The sequence below is a fragment of the Xiphophorus hellerii genome, chromosome 19 (genome assembly GCF_003331165.1).
Source record: "Xiphophorus hellerii strain 12219 chromosome 19, Xiphophorus_hellerii-4.1, whole genome shotgun sequence".
Classification (NCBI taxonomy): domain Eukaryota; kingdom Metazoa; phylum Chordata; class Actinopteri; order Cyprinodontiformes; family Poeciliidae; genus Xiphophorus; species Xiphophorus hellerii.
Genome location: NC_045690.1, coordinates 1,134,509 through 1,156,902, shown reverse-complemented (window position 1 = coordinate 1,156,902; position 22,394 = coordinate 1,134,509). Strand labels below are relative to the sequence as shown.

The 22,394-nt window shown below is 51.8% G+C and overlaps 1 protein-coding gene across 3 annotated transcripts in view; it reads left to right on the top strand.

Annotated features, from left to right (window-relative positions):
- Positions 1 to 1,217: 1,217 nt before the first annotated feature.
- The window catches only part of ccdc88c (coiled-coil domain containing 88C), a 35,592-nt gene continuing 14,415 nt past the window's right edge, over positions 1,218 to 22,394 (top strand). The window contains exons 1-26 of one of the 3 annotated variants that reach the window (XM_032547292.1): positions 1,218 to 1,810; positions 2,826 to 2,920; positions 4,196 to 4,304; positions 5,825 to 5,894; positions 6,008 to 6,066; positions 6,676 to 6,759; positions 6,851 to 6,998; positions 7,077 to 7,263; positions 9,395 to 9,476; positions 9,550 to 9,708; positions 9,788 to 9,934; positions 10,017 to 10,167; positions 10,241 to 10,422; positions 10,834 to 10,971; positions 11,041 to 11,325; positions 11,393 to 12,190; positions 12,268 to 12,413; positions 12,682 to 12,793; positions 12,884 to 12,976; positions 13,047 to 13,208; positions 13,280 to 13,557; positions 13,923 to 14,051; positions 14,414 to 14,600; positions 14,726 to 14,871; positions 14,947 to 15,036; positions 15,106 to 15,350. In XM_032547292.1, coding sequence (XP_032403183.1) covers positions 1,751 to 1,810; positions 2,826 to 2,920; positions 4,196 to 4,304; positions 5,825 to 5,894; positions 6,008 to 6,066; positions 6,676 to 6,759; positions 6,851 to 6,998; positions 7,077 to 7,263; positions 9,395 to 9,476; positions 9,550 to 9,708; positions 9,788 to 9,934; positions 10,017 to 10,167; positions 10,241 to 10,422; positions 10,834 to 10,971; positions 11,041 to 11,325; positions 11,393 to 12,190; positions 12,268 to 12,413; positions 12,682 to 12,793; positions 12,884 to 12,976; positions 13,047 to 13,208; positions 13,280 to 13,557; positions 13,923 to 14,051; positions 14,414 to 14,600; positions 14,726 to 14,871; positions 14,947 to 15,036; positions 15,106 to 15,350 — 4,342 coding nt within the window. In that variant the 5' untranslated portion in view covers positions 1,218 to 1,750. Of the gene's footprint in view, positions 1,811 to 2,825; positions 2,921 to 4,195; positions 4,305 to 5,824; positions 5,895 to 6,007; positions 6,067 to 6,675; positions 6,760 to 6,850; positions 6,999 to 7,076; positions 7,264 to 9,394; positions 9,477 to 9,549; positions 9,709 to 9,787; positions 9,935 to 10,016; positions 10,168 to 10,240; positions 10,423 to 10,833; positions 10,972 to 11,040; positions 11,326 to 11,392; positions 12,191 to 12,267; positions 12,414 to 12,681; positions 12,794 to 12,883; positions 12,977 to 13,046; positions 13,209 to 13,279; positions 13,558 to 13,922; positions 14,052 to 14,413; positions 14,601 to 14,725; positions 14,872 to 14,946; positions 15,037 to 15,105; positions 15,351 to 22,394 lie in introns of those variants that run through there. The other 2 variants (XM_032547290.1, XM_032547291.1) reach the window with 2 other exon arrangements.

Below are 22,394 nucleotides of genomic sequence, written 5' to 3'. Positions count from 1 at the left end.
TGAAGAGGCGTCTGGACAGACTGGACCGGAACCAGGCTGCAGGTCCAGATAGTGTTTGTCCCAGAGTGCTGAAAGCTTATTGTTATGGAGACGCCGTCTTGGACCTGCTACTGCCGTCCTCTGATTTCTGAGTCCAGAACATTTGTCCCAGGTGGACCGGCAGCGGTACTGGACCAGCGGTACCGTCGGACCAGGAGTCTCCACAGACTCGCTGAATGTCGGGTCTGTCTGGAACAAACTACAGTAGATTTTATGCCGCTTCAAGAGTTGATTGTGTAATACTCCACATTCACCAGGGGGTGGCGCTGTCATCCTATTTACTGGCGCCACGTGTGATCAGTGGTTTTCCTCGCTGCATCAATGAACTTTGAGTTGAGTTTGTGTCACAGGATGTCAGTGATGTAGGCTTCCTGTCTGCTAATCAAACTCATTCAGACTGAACCAGATTCCGGCTCCGGAGCCGGGAATCGGTTCTACAATTCCGGGTCGGAGTCTGGGAGAGAAAGTAGACCCAGTGCTTGTCGCACACACCCTGCTGCTCTCACTGCCGGCCTTCATTTCTGCACATTTGCATCTGACCTTTGATCTGAGCTGATCTTTGGTTTCCTTTTCAAACCGTTCAGACGAATCAGAGTGAAGAACAAGAGAAGTACCTGCCACGGTGGTGAGCCGACGGACTGGACAGAGTCGATTTATGTTCTGTCTGAGGAAAAACCCTGGAAAACACTTTGTTCTTCACCTGATCTGTCATTATGGGATGTTCTCGCCCCTCAATGGCTAACTTGCAGGTGTGCATTGAGTCGAATGAATGTGCTGACAACGTGCACAAATACACTTGAGATATAAAAATATATACACAGAAAATATTAATGCATATAAAATAACTAAAACATATCAGTCTGACTGTTTGTTTTTCTGTGTGCATATTTGATACATACTATTTTAAAAAAATCACAAAATGTAGACTAAAAGGAGGAAGTGTAAAAATTCACAAAAAACATTAAAAGAATCATAAAAACAGGAAATATAAGAACCATCAGTTAAACCGATGGGAGGTTAAAATAAGCGCCGCTTCCTGCGCGGGCCGGTCAACATCTTGCTCCCTCCGAGCTCTTTGGCGTCACTCTGCCCGATGGTGACGTCAGCCTCAGCGTGAACACCCTCTTCTTCATTGGTGGGTTCAGAGAAAAGGCGGGAGTTGGCGCGGCGGCCGGCCGCTGGTTGGCTGTTCGTACCGTCGGTCTGCCTTCCCTGTGTTCTCGGGTCTCACAGGTTGATGGAGACAGTTGGAGCGGTGAGGAGTTGGTCCGGATGGAGACGACGGGGGAAAGTACTTTGACCCGGTTCTGCTGAAGACTTTCACTCTTTTCTCATCGGATTTTTTGTATTTTCTAACTTTCTAGCGCTTTTTCTCTCTTTACGGTCCGACTTGTGTTTCCTTGGCAACACAATCAACTCTCTGAGCGAAGTTTGGATCAAGTGTTTGCTTACAATCCGCTTTAATTTAGCGGCGAAACTAACGGAACCGACTCCAGAACTTTAGAAAAACCTCCGTGAGGGAGGTTCCGACCCGGTCCAGCTGGTTTTTACCCGCCTTTCCTCCACTTTTCGGACTCACCGTGGGAACCCGGACAGACAATAGTAGCTACTGCGGAGCTCGTGCGCAGGGGAGGGGGTAGAGGAGGGAGAAGGGGGGCCGATGCTTTGATCCGGATCGATCGGTGGATTGATGAGTTATTGATGACCAAGCATGGATGTGACCCTGTCCGAGCTGCTGGCCTCCTTCATGGAGTCTCCGCTGGTGCTGTGGGTGAGTCTACCTGCTGCGTCAGGTGCCTGGGTTAACCAGGAACCAACTAGTGAAGGTTAACCTGCCACTAACTAGTCTGAGTTAACCATTTGCTAAATAATACTGATTAACTACTTACTAACTAGTCTGGGTTAACTAGTCCAGCCAGTAAATATTCGTCCTGATCTCCAGCACTTTAATCTGTCCCGACCCAGAACCAGCACCGGTTCCCTTCACAGCTGGAGTTCTGTTACCGAGTGGCCGTTCAGGACCCAGGTCTCTGATCTGGGCTCGATCTGCTCCTTCTGGACCAGAACCGTCATGTCTGTCACGGTTTGCCCCAGAAAACTGGCTCAGGCCTTTGGCCGGGTTTGATAAGTTGACAGGAAACATTGCTGGGTAATTATGTTACTGGAAGACATTGCGACTTAAACCCACAATTATAGAATCTCAAAAACAATACAATTCAAATAAATATCAATTATTTGCACTTGTCTCAAATCCAAATTAAGTCCTCAGTCAGTGGATGTAAAAACACCATGCGATGCTGATCACATTTAGAGCCGGCCCAAGGCATAAACAAACTAGGAGAATATCAATGCAGTCAAATTTGATTTAATGGTTTCAGCATAGATAAAAGATTTTAAAATATTTAATATTTCAATGTAAGATTTTAAGGAGCTGGCAAGTTTACTTTGTAAAAGTTCAAAGAACAATATTCATAGTTAGATTGTTTTGTTACCATAGCAACAATCTGATGCTCTCAGTTTAATCTTTGAGTTTTAGCTGTTCATTAATGCATCTTAGTAAACTACAGTTCCATTTGCTGCTCAGCCAGGTAAACTGAGCTGATGTTCTTAGCAGCAAGAGGGGCCCCTTGCTGGGTTTGAAGGCAGCGCTCCAGCAGTTTTTCTGCGTGTTCAGATGAAGTTCTGGGGCGGCTGATCGGGTCCAGGCTACCCACCAGGTCTGCTGTCAGGCTGAAGGCGGACAGGAAGGGGAGGAGCCAACCTTCACCTATCCTGTGTGTCTCCAGGTGCGCATGCTGGGTCCCCTGGGCTCCGAGGAGCGGGTCGCCATGTTCATGGAGCTGGTGGACGGCGTCTTCCTGCATAAGGTCATGACCCACATGTGAGTACCTCATGGGAATGGGTGGAGCCTAAAGGGGAGGGGGGCTAAAGGGGTGGAGCCAATAGGGGTGGAGCCTGCTCTCATTGCTCTGAGTTCATCAGACAGTTCAGGATTTCCTGTGCTTGACAGGTAAGTGTCTCTCTCTCTGTGTGTGTGTGTGTGTGTGTGTGTGTGTGTGTGTGTGTGAGAGAGAGCGTGACAGAGCGACCACATCCTGCCTCAGGCGTCGCACCAGATGTTTTTCTGCTCATAGTTTTCCTGCTAATAATAATCATCAATCTGAGGCTGAGATGAAGCTGGATTATCACCTCTAATCTGAGAATCCACCATCAGAACCAGAAATGGCATTGGTCTGTTTGGCCACAAAGAATTGGACTTTGGTTTTCAGTTCAATTTAGAAATCTTTAATTGATCAAATTAACGTTGTAACTGAGATCATCCACGTTTCTCCAATCAGTTGTGGGAGGTGATGCTGTGGGCTGCCAGGATCTCCAGCAACAGTCAGTCTCACAACAAATCTGATGAGGCCTCTGACTGAATGACAGTCTCATGCTAACACTAACAGCAACATGTCCAGGATGGCTCTATCAGCTGTTAGCTAGCTCTGCTAATCCAGGTCCTTTGCTTTTGCCTCTCCTCTCTCGCTCTCTGTAGGGGAGCAGAACAGTCGTCAGAACGTCCTCCTCCTCTCTGCATCCATGGTTCCTCCTTTACAGCTCCTGTTGGATTTGGGGTCAGAGTTCAGATGAGATGCTAACTAGCCGCTCTGTTGTAAAGCAGGTTGTCGTTGCCATGGTTACGCACCATAACAACTATCTGAAAGTAAAAAAGTTAGGAGCACACGTTTTTCTAAAAGAGGCAGAGCAAGTTGAATGACCTGCGCCCGGTACTGATCCGGTTCTTCAGATGTTCATCATGAAGCAACACAAATCAGAACCGGAGCCGTTAGCAGCAATACAGGGACGCTAACAAGCCGGGTCGGTTACATCCCCATGTTTGCAAACATTTAACTCTGACAGGCATCGGAATCGGAACAATAGAGTTAGCATTAGCATGCTAAAGCCACAATTGGCACTATGCATTAAGTATTAGCATGCTAGAGTCAGCACGAGCATGCTAACATTACAGTTAGCATGGCAACGGCAGTGTTAGCATGTTGATCTGAGTCAGGTTGCTGCTGCAGCTCCCCCTGCTGGCAGCATGAGGACAGTCAGGCCATTGTTCTCCGGGGCGTAGTCTGGGTGGTGTCTGATCTCTCTGTCTCTGTTTCCATAGCGACCCCAACCCCACCAATCAGAGGCTGAACAAGAACGTGAACAACGACGTGTCGCTGCGCCTCTACAACCTCACGGTTTTGACCCGGCACATCAGAACCTACTACCAGGTACAGAACCGCACTCATTGCAGCAGAACCGGACCGATCGGACCAGTCATGTGAAAACATTTGAATAAAGCTTCACAGTGGCTTGGTTCTGGTTCTGGCTGGGTCAGGAGGTTCTGGTTCCGAACATTAAGGTCATTTTAATTTGAAGATCAAAGGGGCTGGTTTCAAACTGGAGAGATTCACTTATGTGTCTTAGTGTGTGTGTTGGGGTGTCAGTGTGTGTTAGTGTGTGTTGTGTGAAGTGGGTCAGGTTGCTGTTAATCTCCGTCTCGTTTTTTAACCAGCAGTTAATGAGTTGTAGAGGCTGTCAGGGTGCAGATCAGCTCTCACACACACTCTCACACACACTCTCTCACACGCCCCTCCCCCCCTCATGCACGGTGTTGGTTTGCTCCTAATTAGATGAAGTCCCAGCAGACGCTCTGACTGGTTGTCTCCCAGTCTCCCCAGTAACAGAGGGCAACCACCAGCAGAGGAACCCGATACCTCAGTGAGCTGGACTCCCAGAGCCTCTGCTGCTTTCACCAGCTGGCCTGGTGGGCGGGGCCTCGATGTGGGCGGGGCCTCGATGTGGGCCGCCAGCTGCCATGTTTTATTCAGTCTGGGTGGTTCTGGTGAAACCGGACCGCCTGCAGTCAACTGATCCTCCATGACCGCACAGCGCTGGTTCTGAACAGAACCTGTGACCCGGCCCTACCTCCGGCTCCAGGCGTGCAGGTGTTGGAACCGGGGCCGGATGTTGAGGAATGGGGAGCGTTCGCTCCCTGCTACTTCCTGACACAGACTGCAGCTGTTTCCTGCTGGCCGGGTCAGAACCGGTTTGCTTGGTTCCACTCTGTCACTGTTTGGTTCCGAGTCCAGACCCGGTTCTGGTTCTGCAGTCTGTAGATCAGTTTCTTCATGTGCCTCCTGGAATAAGAGTAAATAAGGAAGGTGGTCCAGTATGAAGTGGTCCAGAACCGGTCGGTTCCAACGGTTTGTTGAAGCCCCACTGACCTTTGACCTCCTGAGCCATCAACTTTCAGTTACCCTTAAATAAAATTAATCATGGCACTTGGAGGAGTATGAAGGTGATGATGAAGGTGACGATGATGATGATGAAGGTGGTGATGAATGTGACAATGATGATGAATGTGATGATGATGAAGGTGACAATGATGATGAAGGTGGTGATGAATGTGACAATGATGATGAAGGTGACGATGATGATGAAGGTGATGACGATGATGATGAAGGTGACGATAATGATGATGAAGGTGACGATAATGATGATGAAGGTGACGATGATGATGAAGGTGACACTGATGAAGGTGATGAATGTGACAATGATGATGAATGTGATGATGATGAAGGTGATGATGATGATGAAGGTGACGATGATGATGATGAAGGTGATGATGATGAGGTGATGATGATGAAGGTAACAATGATGATGAAGGTGATGATGATGGTGACGATGATGATGAAGGCGATGATGATGAAGGTGATGATGGCTGACCCTCCTCCTGGTTCTCCTGCAGGAAACGCTGCAGCAGCTGGTAGTGATGCCTCCTCCCAACATCCTGCTCATCGCCAATGACCCCATGTCAGGTAACACATGGAGATCTGCTCCCAGTGCCGTCTGAAGCACCAGGCAAAGCTCCTGTTGCTCCTCCTGTTGCTCCTCCTGCTGCTCCCACTAACTGTCTGCTTTGTCTCCTCAGTGGGGAGCATGGAGGAGCTGAAGCGCCTGCTGCTGCTGCTGCTGGGCTGTGCCGTGCAGGTGAGTTTGGCCGTGTGGGCGGGGCTCCAGTGGAGGTGTGGTGTGAGCGTTCTGGCTGTAACCTGAGCATCAGGTGGGAGTTTTCCTGTTTCTTTCTTTGTTTCCCACGCTGTTCCGACTTGTTCCAGGAAGTGGATGGTTACCATGGCAACATGTGTGAATCGGTCTTTGTTTGGACCGGCAGGAATTTGTTAAACAAACCTGTGAAACGTTTCCTGCCCGGAACAGGAAGAGCCCAGCTGGGAACACTGGCCAGAAAAGCTCAGAACTTCAGCTAAGAAATGAACCGGGCCTGTTTGGACCTCCATTAGAACCATCTTGTCCAATCACAGCCCAGAGCAGTGTCACTGACTCCCAGCTCTGATTGAACCTGCAGGTTCTGATGCAACCACCTTCAGTGGTTCTGATGGATTCATCAGAACCACTGCAGACCCAGTGAATTTCCGTGTGGGACCAGCAGGCGGTTCTGAGCCGTCATGCTGTTTGAGGTTTAAACGTCCCCCCCCCCCCATCCCTGAATCACCATAGCAACCGCTGGACGCAGCAGTTAACGCCATGAGGCGCCAGCGCGGCGCCAGAACCTTGCTGATGTTTCCTGTCTGTCCTCAGAGCGAGCGTAAGGAGGAGATGATCGACAAGATCAAGCTGCTGGACATCCAGACGCAGGCCGCCATCGTCTCTCACATCCAGGAGGTCAGAACCGGGCCTGGGGTTCTCAGAGGGGGAGGGGGTTATAGAGGGCGGGGCTTAGCTCCACCAGGGAGTGAAACTGTTTTTGCTTCAGGTCACTCAGAACCCGCTGAACGTCCTGGATCTGTCCTGGATGGAGGAAGGAGCCGAGCTGGTCCCCGGGGAGCTGGAGCCGCTGTCCCGCAACATGGCTGCGTCGCTACGGCAACTCATCGACCAGCGAGACAAAGCCACGGAGGTACGGATTTGCCCGACCCGTCCGGCCGGGTTCTATCTGAGCCGCGGGTCCAAAAGAACCTCTGCCCTGTCCCCCAGGCCATTCCTGGACCTCACCCTGGAGAGGGACTACCTGTCCGACCAGCGGCCCCCGGAGGGAGGCGGGAAGCCGGGCCGAGCCCCGAAGAACGGCGGGCCGGCCGGAACCGAGCCGACCCAGGAGGAGAAGCAGCACCTGGCTGTGGAGCTGGCCGACGCCAAGGCCAAGCTGCGCCGCTACCGGCAGGAGCTGTGAGTCCTCCGCCGCCATAGCGCTACTCACCCTGACCGTTTAATCGTGGCCAGATTTATAAATATCGACGCCCTGTATGTGGTTGTTTCCACGCTGGAGGGCAAAAAGATTTTCTTCTACATGCCATCCATAGCCGCTCTGCAGCGGTCCAATAATTCCTTTAACTCACTGGAACCTGGAAATGTAGGTAATAAGTGGCGGCTGCTATTAGCTAAGCTAACAGCAGTTGGTGGGTCAAGTTTCTTTTCTGCATTCTTTACACAGACAAACTGTAGCCCACAAAACGCACATTTCATTAATAAACTAAACAAAATTATTGCCATCTCAACTTTACTTATAATGAAGTCTCTCATTCTGCACAAAAATATCAGTTGATCCAAAGCCAAGTTTCTCCTCCACACAAGTTGAGAAAAGAAGGCAGGAAAGCAGAAAAGGTCGTTTCTAGCAGGACGTTCACAAAGCCTGTTCTCCTGAAAACAGCGTTTCTGTCTCCTAGTTTGAAGCAAACCTTTCAGCTCCGGTGTTGGTCTTCCTTTAGCTATTATTAGCTATTATCAATTGAAAATCCACTTTAAATATGGAGCTAAAACAGTCTCATAATTCACAAATGGACAGAGCGACGTCCATGTGTGTGAATTTTGAATTTTAATAAATGGTCTATCTGATTGAATGATCAGCAACCAATCAGATAGCTTCACATTAACCCATTCCAGCAGCGCTGTAGCCGTGACGAAGAACCGACACTTTCTGGTCAATTATGGTGAATTTCTTTATAAATATAATTTCTCTGTGACCCCTAAAGAATTAGCTGCCGTTTTTGATTCCAGCAGGTTTGAAATTTCTCATACCAACCTCAGAGAGAGCCCTTGTCCAATATCGCAGATCTCCACAGTTATTTATTGGTAATTCAGACTCGTTCCTTAGCATTAAAACAAATGGACAGATCTCGTTCTGTCCATTTGTGAATTATGAGACTATTTTAGCTCCATATTTAGAAAACTGTTTAAGTGTAGAAATGATTTAATGTAGAAAACTATAAATATATCGCTGCACTTTACTGTATGGCTAGCTCCATGGCTAGCTCGCTGTTTGTGTCTCTTGCTCTGCAGTTGTGGAGTCACAATGTCTGGGATCATGAGCGCCCCCTGCCATGAGGCCAGAGAACTGCCTGCCTCACCTCCAATCTGTTCTCTGGTTTCTGATCGCTGCTCAGCACAGAAACACGTTACACACACAGTTGGTGACAAAAACACTGAACGTTATATACATAAGCTAAATTATGGAAAATCAGTTCATACATTAAATGTTTTTAACCATTTTATTGGCGACGTACAGACAGGAGGAGCATGCTCCCATAGAATAGCAGCCAGTGCAGTTAGTGAGAGGTTGATCAGTCAAGGTGAGGCTCAACTCGCTGCTGCCTCACCTGCTGCGCTTCCGAGCATTTGAATGGAAAAATGTGAAACTTCTGCGATTTTGAAGAAAAAATAATCAAAATTGGTAAAGCTAAATAAAAAATAAATAATTTATAGTACAAACCACAGGGTGAAAAAAGCAATATATATTATTTTATTATATCTAATTTTTCTCACCTGCTACTGTTAATACTAGTTAGTGGTACTGTTGGTACCGCTACCACCACCATCACCTCAGTGGTTCTTCTTCCTGGCAATGAACATCACCTGGCTAAGCTCCACCTCCAGCCGATTCACCTCGTCCCGGTGGACGCCTCGGGACGAGGTGACCTCTGACCTTCTGCTGCTGAAAGCTGCTCAGTGTGTCGCTGTGGCTCGGCATCTCCATGGTAAAAGCAATAGAACCTTTCCATCAGAACCGACTGTCGGTGTGCAGGTAGCTGCACTAGGCTAATGCTAAACTGCTAAACTCATAAAAGATTAGCAGACGCTAAAGCTAACCATGAAGACGCATTAGCAGAAACGTGGTCAGTTTTTTACTCTGAAGTTGCATGAACAGGTTGACCACAGTGGGAAACATCTGATGAGACATAAAGTTGTAAAAACGGGCAACATTTTATGGCAATAACTGCTTTAAAAGGCTGATGGGAAATATGGAAGCTGCTGAACTGGTTCTGTGACAGTTCGGGTCCGATGGTTCTGGTTCTGTTTGCAGGGAAGAGAAAACAGAACAGCTGATGGATTCAAAACACGAGGCGGAGCGTCTGGATCAGGAGCTGCAGAAACTCAAGCAAGAGGTCCGATCTCGCTCCGTTCAGAGCCAGAACCTTCGTCCGGCCCGGTTACACTTATCATGTGTTTGTGGATCAGAACCAGTCGCTGTCCTGCGAGGCCCGATCGGTCCGAGCGTACCGGGACGAGGTGGACGCCCTGAGGGAGCGAGCGGCGCGGGTGGACAGGCTGGAGGCGGAGCTTAGCCGCTGCAAGGAGCGGCTCAACGACGTTCACTTCTATAAGACCCGGATGGAGGTGGGCCTCAATACTTTGAGCACAGGTTCTGTGTGGCGTCGGTCGGGTCCGGCCTCCTGACTGCGCTTCGTTCCCGCAGGAGCTGCGAGACGACAACACGACGCTGCTGGAGACCAAGGTGCTGCTGGAGGAACAGCTGGCGGCCGCCAGGGGGCGCTGTGACAAGCTGCACACGCTGGAGAAGGACAACCTGCTGCTGCGCGCCAAGATCCACGACCTGGAGATGGTATGCTACCAGAACCTGATAGTCCTCTCTGGGCCTGGGTTCCCTCCAGAACCAGAACCTGACGGTCCCGGTTGTCCTGCAGGAGCGCGAGGGTGAGCGGCGGCGGCTGGAGGAGCTGCTGGAGGAGAACCTGCTGCTTGAGCTGGGCCAGAAGCAGAGCATGAACGAGTCGGCCCATCTGGGCTGGGAGCTGGAGCAGCTCTCCAAGAACCACGACGGCCCCGCCTCAGAGAGTACGGTTCTGATCGGCTGCTACCGGGTCAGCTCCCTGAACCGGCTGACCTCTCTGACCTCTCTGCTCCCCAGGTCGCAAGTCTCTGGTCCACGAGCTCAACGAGGGCGTCTCCAGCCGGGTTCTGAAGCTGGAGAAGGAGAACCGGGAGCTGCAGGCCTCCGTAGAGAGACTGAAGGAGGAGAACCAGCTCCTGCAGGAGCAGCAGCTGCACAGGCAGGAGCTGGACCAGGAGAACCAGAGCCTGAGCAACAAGGTGAGCAGGAGCTGGACTGGCAAGTGGAGGACAACCGCAGGAGCTCTCCTGCTGAGGTCAGGAACCAGGAGCAGAGGATCCGGAGGACTGGGATCCTCCAGATCCTCAGGTGGATCCTCCGGTTTGGGATCAGGAGCCAGACTCCTGACTGGTTTCCTCAGGAGAAACTGCAGCGGCCTCGCCCAGGAAGAGGCCTCGGCTTTCATACTGAAAGTTTGCACTGCGGCGAAAATCTGCAGCAGTTCAGATGGATAAAGTCTCCGTAGATCAGACGAGTCACCATAGAAATGTTTGCGTATATTTTGCAAACTTTCATACATCGTCCATCGTGTGTAAATCTTCGCAGTGTTTTTTTTGCGTACGCCACCATGGACAGATTCCTGCTGGTTAACCCTGACGTGTTTTTCCCAGCTGGACCGTCTCCAGGTTCTGCTGGACCAGGAGAAACTGACCAATCAGGACATGGAGACTCTGGGGGAGGAGCTCCTGAAGGAGAAGCAGAATCTGGAGCGAGAGATACACGCTCTGCGGGCCGACAAGGACCGCCAGGTACGTCTGCCTCTCCGCTTTGTCCCATCATTTACCCCCCCCAGCCCCTTCACAGTCTCGTCCAATCAGATCTCAGAGCTGCAGAGCGAGCAGCAGCACCTGTCGGAGGCGGTGAAGGCCCTCCAGGAGCGCGCTCAGTCCAGCAGCGAGGCCCGAGTCCGGGAGGCGGAGGCCAAGAACCGCTTGCTGCACCAGAGCGTCACGGACGCCGGCTCGCGGCTGGCCAGCCTGGAGGTGCAGCTGAAGGTGGTGAGCGAGGAGGCGGAGTGTCTGAGGGAGCGGGCGGGGCGCTGCGAGGAGGTGCAGAGGGAGGCGGCCCGTCTGGAGCGGAGCAGGGAGGCTCTGACCCGAGAGGTAGGCACCAGGATCTGCGCTGGTTCCTGGTCCGGATACAATCGGCTCATCCCCGTTCTGCCTCCAGGTGGCGACGCTGCGCTCCTGCAGCCAGCACGCCGAGACCCTGGAGAGGCAGGTGACCTCCCTGCAGCAGGAGGCGCTCCGCCTGAGGCGGGAGGCCGAGGAGGCCCAGAAGGAGCTGCAGCGACTGGCCCAGCAGGAGGCGCAGAACAGCCTGCTGTCAATGGAGAACCTGGAGCTCCGCCGCTCCATGGAGAACCTGCGCTCCTCCTCTGCCCGCCTGCCCACACTGCAGGAAGAGCTGCAGGAGGCGCAGAGGGAGACCCAGGAGGCCCAGAGGAGTGTGGAGGAGGCCAGGAAGAAGGCGCAGGGAGAGAGGAAAAGGGCGGAAAGGCTGGAGCTGAACCTGTTGGCTCTGAACCAGGAGAAACAACAACTGCAGGAGCAGCTGGAGAGGAGCAGGGAGGAGAAGCTGGAGGCGGACGGGAGGGCCAGGGAGAACCGGCGAAGGGAGGAGGAACTGAGCCGGGAGGTGGAGGACCTGAAGCAGGAGCGCAGAAGGAGAGAGGAGGCCGAAGAGGAGAGGAGGAAGCTTCAGTTAGATCTGGAACAGGCAGAGAGGAGCCGCAAGCAGCTGGAGAAGGAGAACCTGAGGGTCCGAACGCTGCAGGAGGCCAAGGAGCTGGAGCTGGAGGAGACAGCCAGCCTGGCCTCCGCCTCTCTGAAGGAGGCCGCCACCCTGAGGAGGGAGCTGGAGAGGCTGGAGGAGGCGTCGGCTAAAGCCAAGGAGCTAGAGCGGGAGAACAAGGAGCTGCAGAAGGAGGCTACCATCGACAAGAAGACCCTGGACACCCTGAGGGAGGTCAGGAGGAGACGCAGGATTCCTCTGGAAGCAGAGGCCAGGAGGAGGCGCTCTGACCTCTGACCTTCTCTCTGCAGGAGCTGGTGTCTGAGAAGCTGAAGGCCCAGCAGCAGAACCTGGAGCTGGAGAGACTCGACAAGGAGCTGGAGAGGATTGGACTGAGCCGGGAGAAGCTGCTGCAGCAGGAGCAGACACTGGAGGACGGGGAGGACGAGGAGGACAGGTAGAACGAGGAGAACAGGGAGAACAGGGAGGACAGGAAGAGGACAGCAGGTTGCTGGGTTGATGGGTCTGGACCATCAACCCAGCAACCTGCTGCAGCATCATCTGTGTGCTGAAGGCTGACTGTAATTCTGACCAGCATCTTTACTCTGACGTTCCCTCTCCTTTTCTCAAGGTTCCCTCAACTTTCACTTTGCCAGTCTACACTGTTCCCTGTTGTTACCGCAGCGATCCGTCAGCGTTCCCTCTCTGTCGCTACCTTCCAACAGGTCGCCGGACATGAACGTCCGTCGGACCCTGAAGGAGGAGATCGGCGGCCTGGAGAGGAAGCTGGAGGAGAGCAACGCCCTGAACGAGTCCCTGCGACGCCAACTGACTGCCGTAGGCCCACACAAAGTTCTGACCCGGATCAGGTGGTTCTGACCCGGATCAGATGGTTCTGACCCGGTCCTGCCGGTTCCTGTGTTTCAGCAGCAGAAGGACAGCTCCCAGCATGCCTCGGTGCGTGGCGCCGCTCCTGAGCTGCTGCACTTCCAGGATCATCTGATCGCCGTGGAGAAGAGCGTAAGCCTCCCGATTCCTCCATCTGCCGGTTCTGGTTCTGGTGCCGGTTCTGATTGGTGGTTTCCTGCAGAACGCCTCCCTGCAGACGGAGAGCAGCTTGCTGAAGGAGCAGCTGAAGCAGCTGGAGGGCCAGAACAGTTCCCTCAACAGCCAGATGGCGGCGCTGCAGCGCCACGCCTCCACCCTGCAGGAGCACAACGCCGGCCTGCACACCCAGACCGCCAAGCTGCAGGTGCTGCTGCGCCGCCGCACGTCCCCTGGGGGGCGCCGCTCCGTCTCACCCTCTGTCCTCCTGTGTCTCAGGTGGACATTTCAGCCGTGTCCTCTCAGAGCGCCTCCCTCATGGCCCAGAATGCCGTGCTGCAGGGCCAGGTGGGCGCCCTGGAGGCCGAGGCCGAGTCGTGGCAGCGGCAGCGCGACGAGGCGTGGCGCGCCCGCGAAAGCGCGCTCGCCGACCATGAGCGCCTGCTGAGCGTGCACGAGAGGCAGGCGCATGAGTACGAGCAGCTGATCGGCCAGCACACGGCGCTGAAGGGCCAGCAGAGGGCGCTGGAGGGCGAGCACCGCTCGCTGCACTGCAAGTGAGTCCTCCTGGCGTCACACGCCTCCAAATTGCGCAGGAGGAAGAGCTGGGCTGCTTGTCGATGTTTTTTCTGATTATTTCTGACGACTAGAAGAGGAAACGATCCGTCAGCTTCGAGTCCAACAGGAAGGAAGTCGATCTTTCCCGTCTCGGCCACCGGTCCAATCTGGGACCGGACGCCTCTCCGTCAGCAGATGATAAAATATTTCAATCTTAGATTTTACTTCCTCCCACCAGGGGCAGCTTGTCGCCCCCTGGTGGCCGGAGTCGGCCTGTAGGGCCATGCGCAGCTACAGCATGGGGGCTGGTTCTTGTGAACAGAACCTGACCCGACCCGCTTCACTGATCCAGGTGTTTCTGCAGGTACCAGGCTCTGCTGCAGCTGAAGGACCGGTGGGAGGAGCAGCAGGAGGCGCAGCAGCTGAAGCAGGAGGTCCAGAAGAACCGACTCCTCCAGCAGGAGAACCTGCAGCTGAAGTCTGAAGTGGACCGGTAAGAGAACCAGAACAGAGCCTGCTGGTTCCGGACGCTGTGCTGAATCTGCCAGAAGCTGGGCCTCACCGCCCGGTTCTGGACCGGTCCAGAACACAGAGGTTGTCATTTTTCCAGTTAGCTTAAAAAGTTTCTAGATGAGGAAAGTGGAACTGCACCAGCAGGGGGCGACAGAGGACAGGCACAGACAGGTGAAACAAGGAGCTGAACAACCAGAGGTTTTAGTGAGTAGGGTCAGAACCGGGTCAGAACCGAGAGGAGGAAGGAAAACGATTCATGGTTTTATCTGCTGACCAGCATCAGAGCCAGCCTGGTTCTGATCCGGGTCGTTTCTCCTCAAGTGTTTCTCCTCGTCTGCCCAGACTGACCCAGAACCAGACCCAGCATGCCGAGCAGAACCAGAACCTCCAGCAGCGGCTTAACGAGCTGAAGAACTCGTTAAGCTCGGCTCAGCAGGAAGTGAGTCAGTGGACGGCCCGGTACGACTCGCTGGTGGACCAGAACCAGAACCTGGACCTCTCCGTGACCAAACTGGACAACCACTGTGAGGTGAGGTACCAGTTACGAGCTGGGTCGGGTCAGAACCCGGACCAGAACCCACCCAGGGTTAATCTGCAGAGGAACTGCAGACAGTAACAGTGGTCCTGGTCCTGGTTCTGGTTCTGGTTGTGCAGCTGCTGAGCCGCCTGAAGGGGAACCTGGAGGAGGAGAACCACCACCTGCTGAGCCAGATCCACCTGCTGGGTCAGCAGAACCAGACGCTGCTGGAGCGCAGCCTGGAGAGCAAGGAGCAGTTCCACCAGGAGCACAAGCTCTACATGTGAGTCGGACCGGGACCGGCACGGCCCGGAACTGGGACCTCTGTCTGACCTCTGTCTGACCTCTGTGTCCTCAGAGACAAGCTGAACGCGCTGCGGCGGCAGAAGGAGAAGCTGGAGGAGAAGATCATGGACCAGTACAAGTTCTACGACCCGACACCCAAAAAGTAGTGGCGCTGCTGGTTCTGGAGGGTTCTGGTCCAGCCCGGTTCTGATGTTGGGTCTGTGTGTTTCAGGAGGAGCCAGTGGTCCGGAGCCAGAGCTCTGGTTAAGCTCATCAAACCCAGGAAGGAGAATGGCCAGGACCAGAACCGGGAGCGGGAGCGGGCCCGGAGTGCTCCGGACATCCCCCTGCCGGCCACGCCCCCCCCGCTCCCTCCGGAGGCCCCGCCCCCCGTCCCCCGCCGCACAGGAAGCGACTCGCTCAGTAACCATAGCAACCGTAGCAGCAGCCCGGGCCGGACTGCCCCCCCCAACCGAGGTGAGCCCGCTCCACCAGAACCGGAACCTGCAGTCTCCCCCCTGCTGGTCCAAACAGCAGGTTATTGTTGCCTTGGAAACGGTTATGGGTTTCTGTTGGGTTCTGGTGGTTCTGAACCCAACAGAACCACCACCGGGGTTTTGTAAGATGTTAAGTTGACAGGAAACAAAAATATAAAGACCCAGTTTGGGTTACGCAATATATAGAGAAACTCAAACTACATTTCAGTAATTACTGATCTTCACGTCGCCATCGACGACATCGTGGTTCGGACGTTGGTAGTGGACCTACAGTCCTGATCGGGGTCAGGCTGAGGAATCTGGTTCTGACCCAGTTGGCTTCCCGTAGGCGGTTACAGACAGTCTGAGGTTTGATGCGTCTGTTGTTCAGACCAATAGTCTCATCAGCCGAGTGTCGCTGGTCTGAGCCGATCCTCAGGTGGACGAGCCGACGTGGCCGTCTGGTGCTGAGCGGTCAGACGAGGATGAGGAGGATCTGCAGTCTGTTGGAAACCAACCCTTAAACGGCCTTAATGACACTTTTAATGCAACTTTATTTACCAAGTGACACTTTGTGACAGCAGTCATAGACATTCATAAAAACTCCTTCATGTTCATAACAGGTGTTATGTCATGTTTATGACAGCCTTAAGCACACCCCGTCATAAAGTGTCACCTCAATTATTTGCACTTCTGTTTAATCCAAATGAAGTCAGCGGCTCCATCGGGCCCCCAGGGCTTCAGGGGCCATAAAGGCTGATATTTTAACACAGATATATAAATGTAACATTTATTTATTGAGATTATCAATGCTGCTAAATTTGATTTAATTTGTTTCAACATAAATGAAAAGATTTTAAATTGTTTAACATTTAAATGTAAGATTTTAAGGAGCTGGCAAGTTTACTTTCTAAAAGTTCAAAGACCAATCTTCATACTCAGATTGTTTTGTTACCATAGCAACAATCTGATGCTGTGAGTTTGAGCTGTTTGTTCACAAATACAAATTAATAAACTGCAATTATAACTGATTGTTTTTATGTTGGCCAGTTAATCTACTCTCTCTCTCCCAGATTAAATCGAACCCAGAAGCTGTTAGAGGTGCTGATGGTTTTAGCAGCACGAGGGGCCCCTAGGTCAGATTCTGCCCCAGGCCTCATGCAGCCTTGGACCGGCCCTGCAGGATGAGTTCAATCTGCTGCACTGAGCAGAGATGAGCAACAAACTGAGATTTAATTCAATGCTGCTAATGTGGCTTTAGCAGCTCTAACATTTCTGAGTTTTAATAAGAGACACAGAAACTGTTTTGGTTGCTCCAGTTTATGGACGAGTTTTTCAGATCTCAGCGCTCATTAACTCTGTCTAAGTGGACGAAGCATTTGATATGGTCTAATGCTTCATGTAACTGGAAAAATAAAACTAAAAATAATGATAAAATAAAATAAAACCAGCGTGATGCGTGACTACGAGACGAGAGCGAAAGCTCCTCACCGGCTGAACCTGCATGATGAGGTTAGCGCTGGTTCGTTAACCGCTAACGCTCCGACCAACCGGAACACAGACATGAACTTTACAGGGCAGACAGAGTTTTTTCCTCTGCTCCCTCCCTGCCCTGCTTGCTCTGTTTTTGTCTTTTTCTATATTTTTGGAGCCTTTCTTTGCACATCCTCCAAATCTACAAATTATGGATCTGGTCAACCGGTCTCTTAATGCGATTGATCAAATTTTCTCGACGAGAAGACTGGGCACAGGAGATCCCTCTTGTCCTGCGGGGACACACCCAGCGGGATTCACCCTGGATTTATTCAAGATCACAGGATTTCTGCTGTTTGCTTGCAGATAACCCTAACCTGAAATCAACTTCATGCCTACAAAAATTGCTCTATTGGTATGAAAGTTGGTCATGACATCTCAACGCATGCCTTCTCCCATAAAATGTTTTCGAAATGTATCTATTGCTTCCGGTTTTCTGTCAAGGTGCTTCAGAGCAAAGTGATGCGGCAGGACAAGCTCACGCTCTCACCCATTGACTTCCATATATTTCTGAAAAATTTCAGAGCTCCGCGCACACCATCTTTCTCTCATCGCTGCCATTACTGTGAGAGAGCTGCAGATATGAATCGCGGTACTATCGGAGACGACAAATAGCCCTCTCATACGCTTCAAACGGTTTTCGAATACCGAATATTACGATTCCCGAACGGGAAGGAGTTGTTCGGACTTCTTTTTTTAGTCAAACTGACTTTGTGTCTCACAAAGATAGAATTCTTTCTCCACCTCTCTGTCTCTCACACAGCTGGCAGAGGATTAATTACCATAGCAACGGAACACAGATCAGGGAGAGCTTCTGCTTAGGACTACAAGTACGCATCACTGTAGTTCTGACTATGGCGGAAGACTCAGTTAAAACAGGAGGACTGAGCTGGCCTTTAGAGCTACAATGATGGTGGATCTCTGAGATACTACAAGGCTGAGCAGAATGTTAGAACTTCAGACATGACGGGATGTTTTGGGCATTATATAACTGATTTAACCCCATCACTGCTACACATGGGATTAGTTTGGCCATTTAATATGGAGCATACTGAAAATTTCTGGGGGCAATGCACTGCCTTGATGAACAAGGCAGTGCATTTATTAGCCTTTTCCCTAAAATAAGCTTTTAGCTAGTTTTCTTACTTATTAGCCATGTTTTAGGACACAGAATGTACGACTACATTCTAATGATGCCCCACATGCTACTGACAGCATTTAGGCTTACATTAGCATTTGGCTAATTTTAGCTTACACACTAATTTTAACATACTGAATGGTGCAAGTACATGTTAGTCAACATGCTTGTGACTCTCCACAGGCTATTGACTACTATTTAGCTAAGCTTAGCATTGACGCTAAAAAAAGCATGGCGGGCCGCCAGGCTTATAATACACTGGGGGAAACCCTGGGTTCTGGTGGTTCTGTTGGCTTCTGTTGGTTCTGGTGGGTTCTGTTAGTTCTGGGGAGGGATGCACCAATCCAGTTTTTCTCTTCCAGCCCTGCTATTAAACAGTGCTTTTGTTGAGTGACTGAGCAGCTCTGACGCAGCAGCGCCTCCAGCTGGTCAGACATGCAGAAACAGTCTGATAGCCAATAGAGAATCAATAATGCAGAAACTGATCGATAAGTCTAACTGTGGTAAAGTGAAACTGCAACAAACCTTTCAGTGATTCAGAAATTCACCATTTATGTATCAATTTAACATATTTGTGTTTGTAATGTAAATTACATAATAGAAAGATTTAATATTTGTTCAAACGCTGCGAAATGCAAATCCTTATCTGCATCATCAAATATTATTTCTATTAAATGTATTAATTGCTAATAAAATAATTGTAAATAAAAACAATCAGGTTAAGTCGCTTTGCAGCCGCTGAGTTTATGAATCGTCTGCATCCTGAACCTGAATGAACCGAAGCTTAAATCATCACATCAACAGAAAAATAAACAAGTTAAAAGATGTTTTCCTTAAGCCAGACACAAATAAGTATTTTATTTTAGGTGTTAGCGATGCTACTTCGTCTACGACAGTATAAGCTCTGAAACTCCCAAAAACATTCTTCCGCTAAAGCTTCCTGTTTCCAAAGGCCTTCCACTGAGTGACATGCTGATGCTAATGAGCTATCAGGATAGCCATGCTAACTTTCAGCTTCATGAGCAGAACCAAAACAAGCTGAGGTCGGTCCAGTCTGATTGGCTGGTTTTCGTTTTGGACCCGGAAACGGCGCCACTACGCAGCAGGAAGCTCTGAAGGAAAGTGCATTGGCGGTGTTGGTTTTTCAAAATAAAGTAAAATTTTACGTTTATTGATACCTAAATTCATTTCAAACTCTGAGTAGGGTTAGAACAAATACGGGTCATATATATACATACACCATACGCTTTACATAGTTTTAACTTGAAGTTAAAAACCTTAATTCTTAAGTTGTGGGGCTTTTATTGTGGTGGTGCGCCAGCATAGAGTTAGACTGAATAGATCCACCTTGTTGTCACCGACACCTTGGGTTTCCCCTAGATAAATTAAAAGATTTTAAAATATTTAATATTTAAATGTAAGATTTTAAGGCGCTGGCAAGTTTACTTTGTAAAAGTTTTGTTACCATAGCAACAATCTGCTGCTCTCAGTTTAATCTTAGTAAACTACAGGTCCATTTGGTAAACTGAGCCTGGCTGGAGGAAACTCTGGATACCTGATCTACAATTTTCTTCAATATCAAACCGATACAGATATTGATATCAGATTGGTGCATCCCTAGTTCTGCTGGGAAACAATCATCAATATCTGATCAATGACTTTTCTTTTACTCATCTTCCTCCTATTAGCCCCTCCCCCCAGATGTTTCCATTTCCTGCGCAGCAGAAGTCAGGACAAGCTCCTCCCCTCCTCTTCCTCTTCCTCCTCTTCCTCGTCTCGCCCCGCCCTCTCTCTCTCCAGACGCCTGCGGTTTTGGTCGTCCTCTGACATCACAGATGACATCATCAGTAGTCCTCCAATCCCAGCCACAGGAGTTTTCTAGGCCCCTCCCCCCTTCTTCATCATCATCATCATCATCTCCCCTCTCTCTCTCTCTCTCTCTCTCTCTCACTCTCTGCATGCTGATGGACGAGTTAATAGTGAGTAGTTCTGTGTTTACCTGTTGTTCCGCCTCCTTCCTGCCCAAGCTCCGCCTCTTCCCGCCACGCTCAGCGCTGTTTGGCTGCTATTCCGTCTGCAGGGGTTCTGGTCCGGTTCCTGGAATTGGACCTGAGCAGAACCTCAGCAGGACATGTTGCCTGAACTGTTTCCACGGTCCTGGTCGGGTCCACTGTCCACCGTGGGCCAGAAGGACGACGGCCGCTTCGCCCCGATTGGTGCGGGCCGTTTTTAACGCTCTCTGATTGGTCCACAGGCCCGGCCGAGCGCGGCGGCCATCGCAGCAGCAGCGACAGCATCAACGGAGACGAAGCTAATGGTGAGCAGCCGCCGCGTTGCCATGACATCACCAACCGGACCCGACCCGACCTGAAGCTGTCACTGTTGGGCTGCGTTCACACTGCAGCCTGAAGTGACCCAATTCTGATACAATAAACACAATAAATGCAATAAACAGACAGAATAAATGCGACCTGTACGTGTTCTGCAGTCTGAACGGGCAAACGACCTGGAAGTGTCCGGCATGCGCACTAGAGGGCGCAATAACGTCAGTGTTCTCAGTCTTCTGCCAACCGCTATGAAAAGAAGTAGTGCTCAGTGTTTGGGGAAGTAAACATGGATGCTAACAGTGGAGCATAGCTTACACAGTTGAAGTTGTCTGATCGGAGCAGCATATTAACAACTTAATCCTCATATAGTCTGCCATGGTTTTTGTTAATTTTCCTGCTTGCGCGTATCAGGATGCAGAATAGTGACGTTTCTCGAGTATCAGTGACGTTCAGGTCGGATAAATGCGACCTGGACGTTCGGTCGCGTTTGAATTGGACACGTATCAGATACCCAAGTGGCCCGGGTCGCATTCGAAAAGAATTCGACCTGTGCTGCTCAGACTGTCATGAAAAGATCGGATACAGGTCGCATTACGTCAAAAAGATCGGAATTGGGTCACTTCAGGCTGTATTGTGAATGAAGCCTTAGAGTCTAAGCCTTTCCGGGTATTGATATCAATACCCGGAAAGGCTTAGACACATCAGGCTGCAGACATGCAGGTGGAGGTTGCAGTGCTGCATGCGATGTGACCAGGGAGTGAGCAGCGCTGCGCCCTGCGCTGTAGACCGGAATCGGTTCTGGACCGGTTGGTCTGGTTCAGCACCAAGAACTCCTCTAGGCGGCGCGGCAGAACATTTCTGTTTCCATGGGAAAACTCTCGGTCGGCTCCGGAAGCTAACTGCTGCGGGTTCTCCCCTCAGGTCCGATCCACAGGAACCGCCCGAGTTCCACTCCGAACCGGGCCTCTGGAACCGACACGGCAGCAACCCGCAGAACCAGAACACGCTGCGTTCCTGACCCGGAAAGCGTCATTCCAGGATTCTTTGACGAAGACCCGGTCTTTGGGGGTCGACCCGGTTCTGGAGACTTCAGCCACAACACGTCCGGGTCCAGTTCCCCCGTCACCTGTAGAGGTATGCTGACCCAGAACCAGAACCGCCGGCCGAGACATGGTCCAGAACCTGAACCGGGTCTGTAACAGAACCAAATCTCTCTCCTGGTCTCAGAAGCCTTCGATCGCCCTCGGCACTCAACCAGCCTGTCCAGTGATGATGTCATGTTCCTCAGCCAATCACAGCAGAGCCTGTCGCGGAGCTCCACCCTCCCTTATGACCACGCCCCCCAGAGGGCCCAACCGCAGCGAGGAGGCGGGGCCCGGACTAAGCCCCGCCCCGGTTCTCCAGGAAGTGAGATGGTGACACTGGAGGAGTTCCTGGAGGAGAGCAACCTGTTGTCTCCGCCCATGGTGAGAAGCCCCGCCCCCAGGCAATCATAGATCAATAGATCAATGCAGCGATTATCAGTTTCCTTCCTGATCGGCTTGTTGTTCTCCAGCTGTCCACCGGAGGCGCTGACGAGTTGATGGCGGACTACTTCAGCCGAAGCCCCGCCCCCTCCGCTGTGTCTGCCAGGGATCAGGCCACGCCCACCAGCTACGTCTCTCCCACCGTCCACTCGGCCAATCAGAGGCCGGGTCAGAGCGTGAAGCCCTCCCCTCGACAGCCGGCCGGCCAATCGCTGAGCAGGACCTTCAGCCTGGCCTCCGCCGACCTGCTGCGCTCCCAGGGACCCGACGGTTACCGTGGAAACGAGGCAGACGGGGCGCCGCGGCGCCAAGGCGGAGGCGGGGCCCAGCGCGAGCGACCCCTGTCGGCTCGGTTTGCCGCCACGGACCTCCAGAGTCCCGCCGTCCGCCATTCGCCGTCCCTCAACCTGCAGATGGAGCGGGGGCGGAGCCACCGCGGAGAGGTCGCCATGGTGACCCCCGTCAGGGCCGCGCAGCCTGACCCTGCCCACGAGGGAGGCAGCGCCCCAACGGAGGGACGG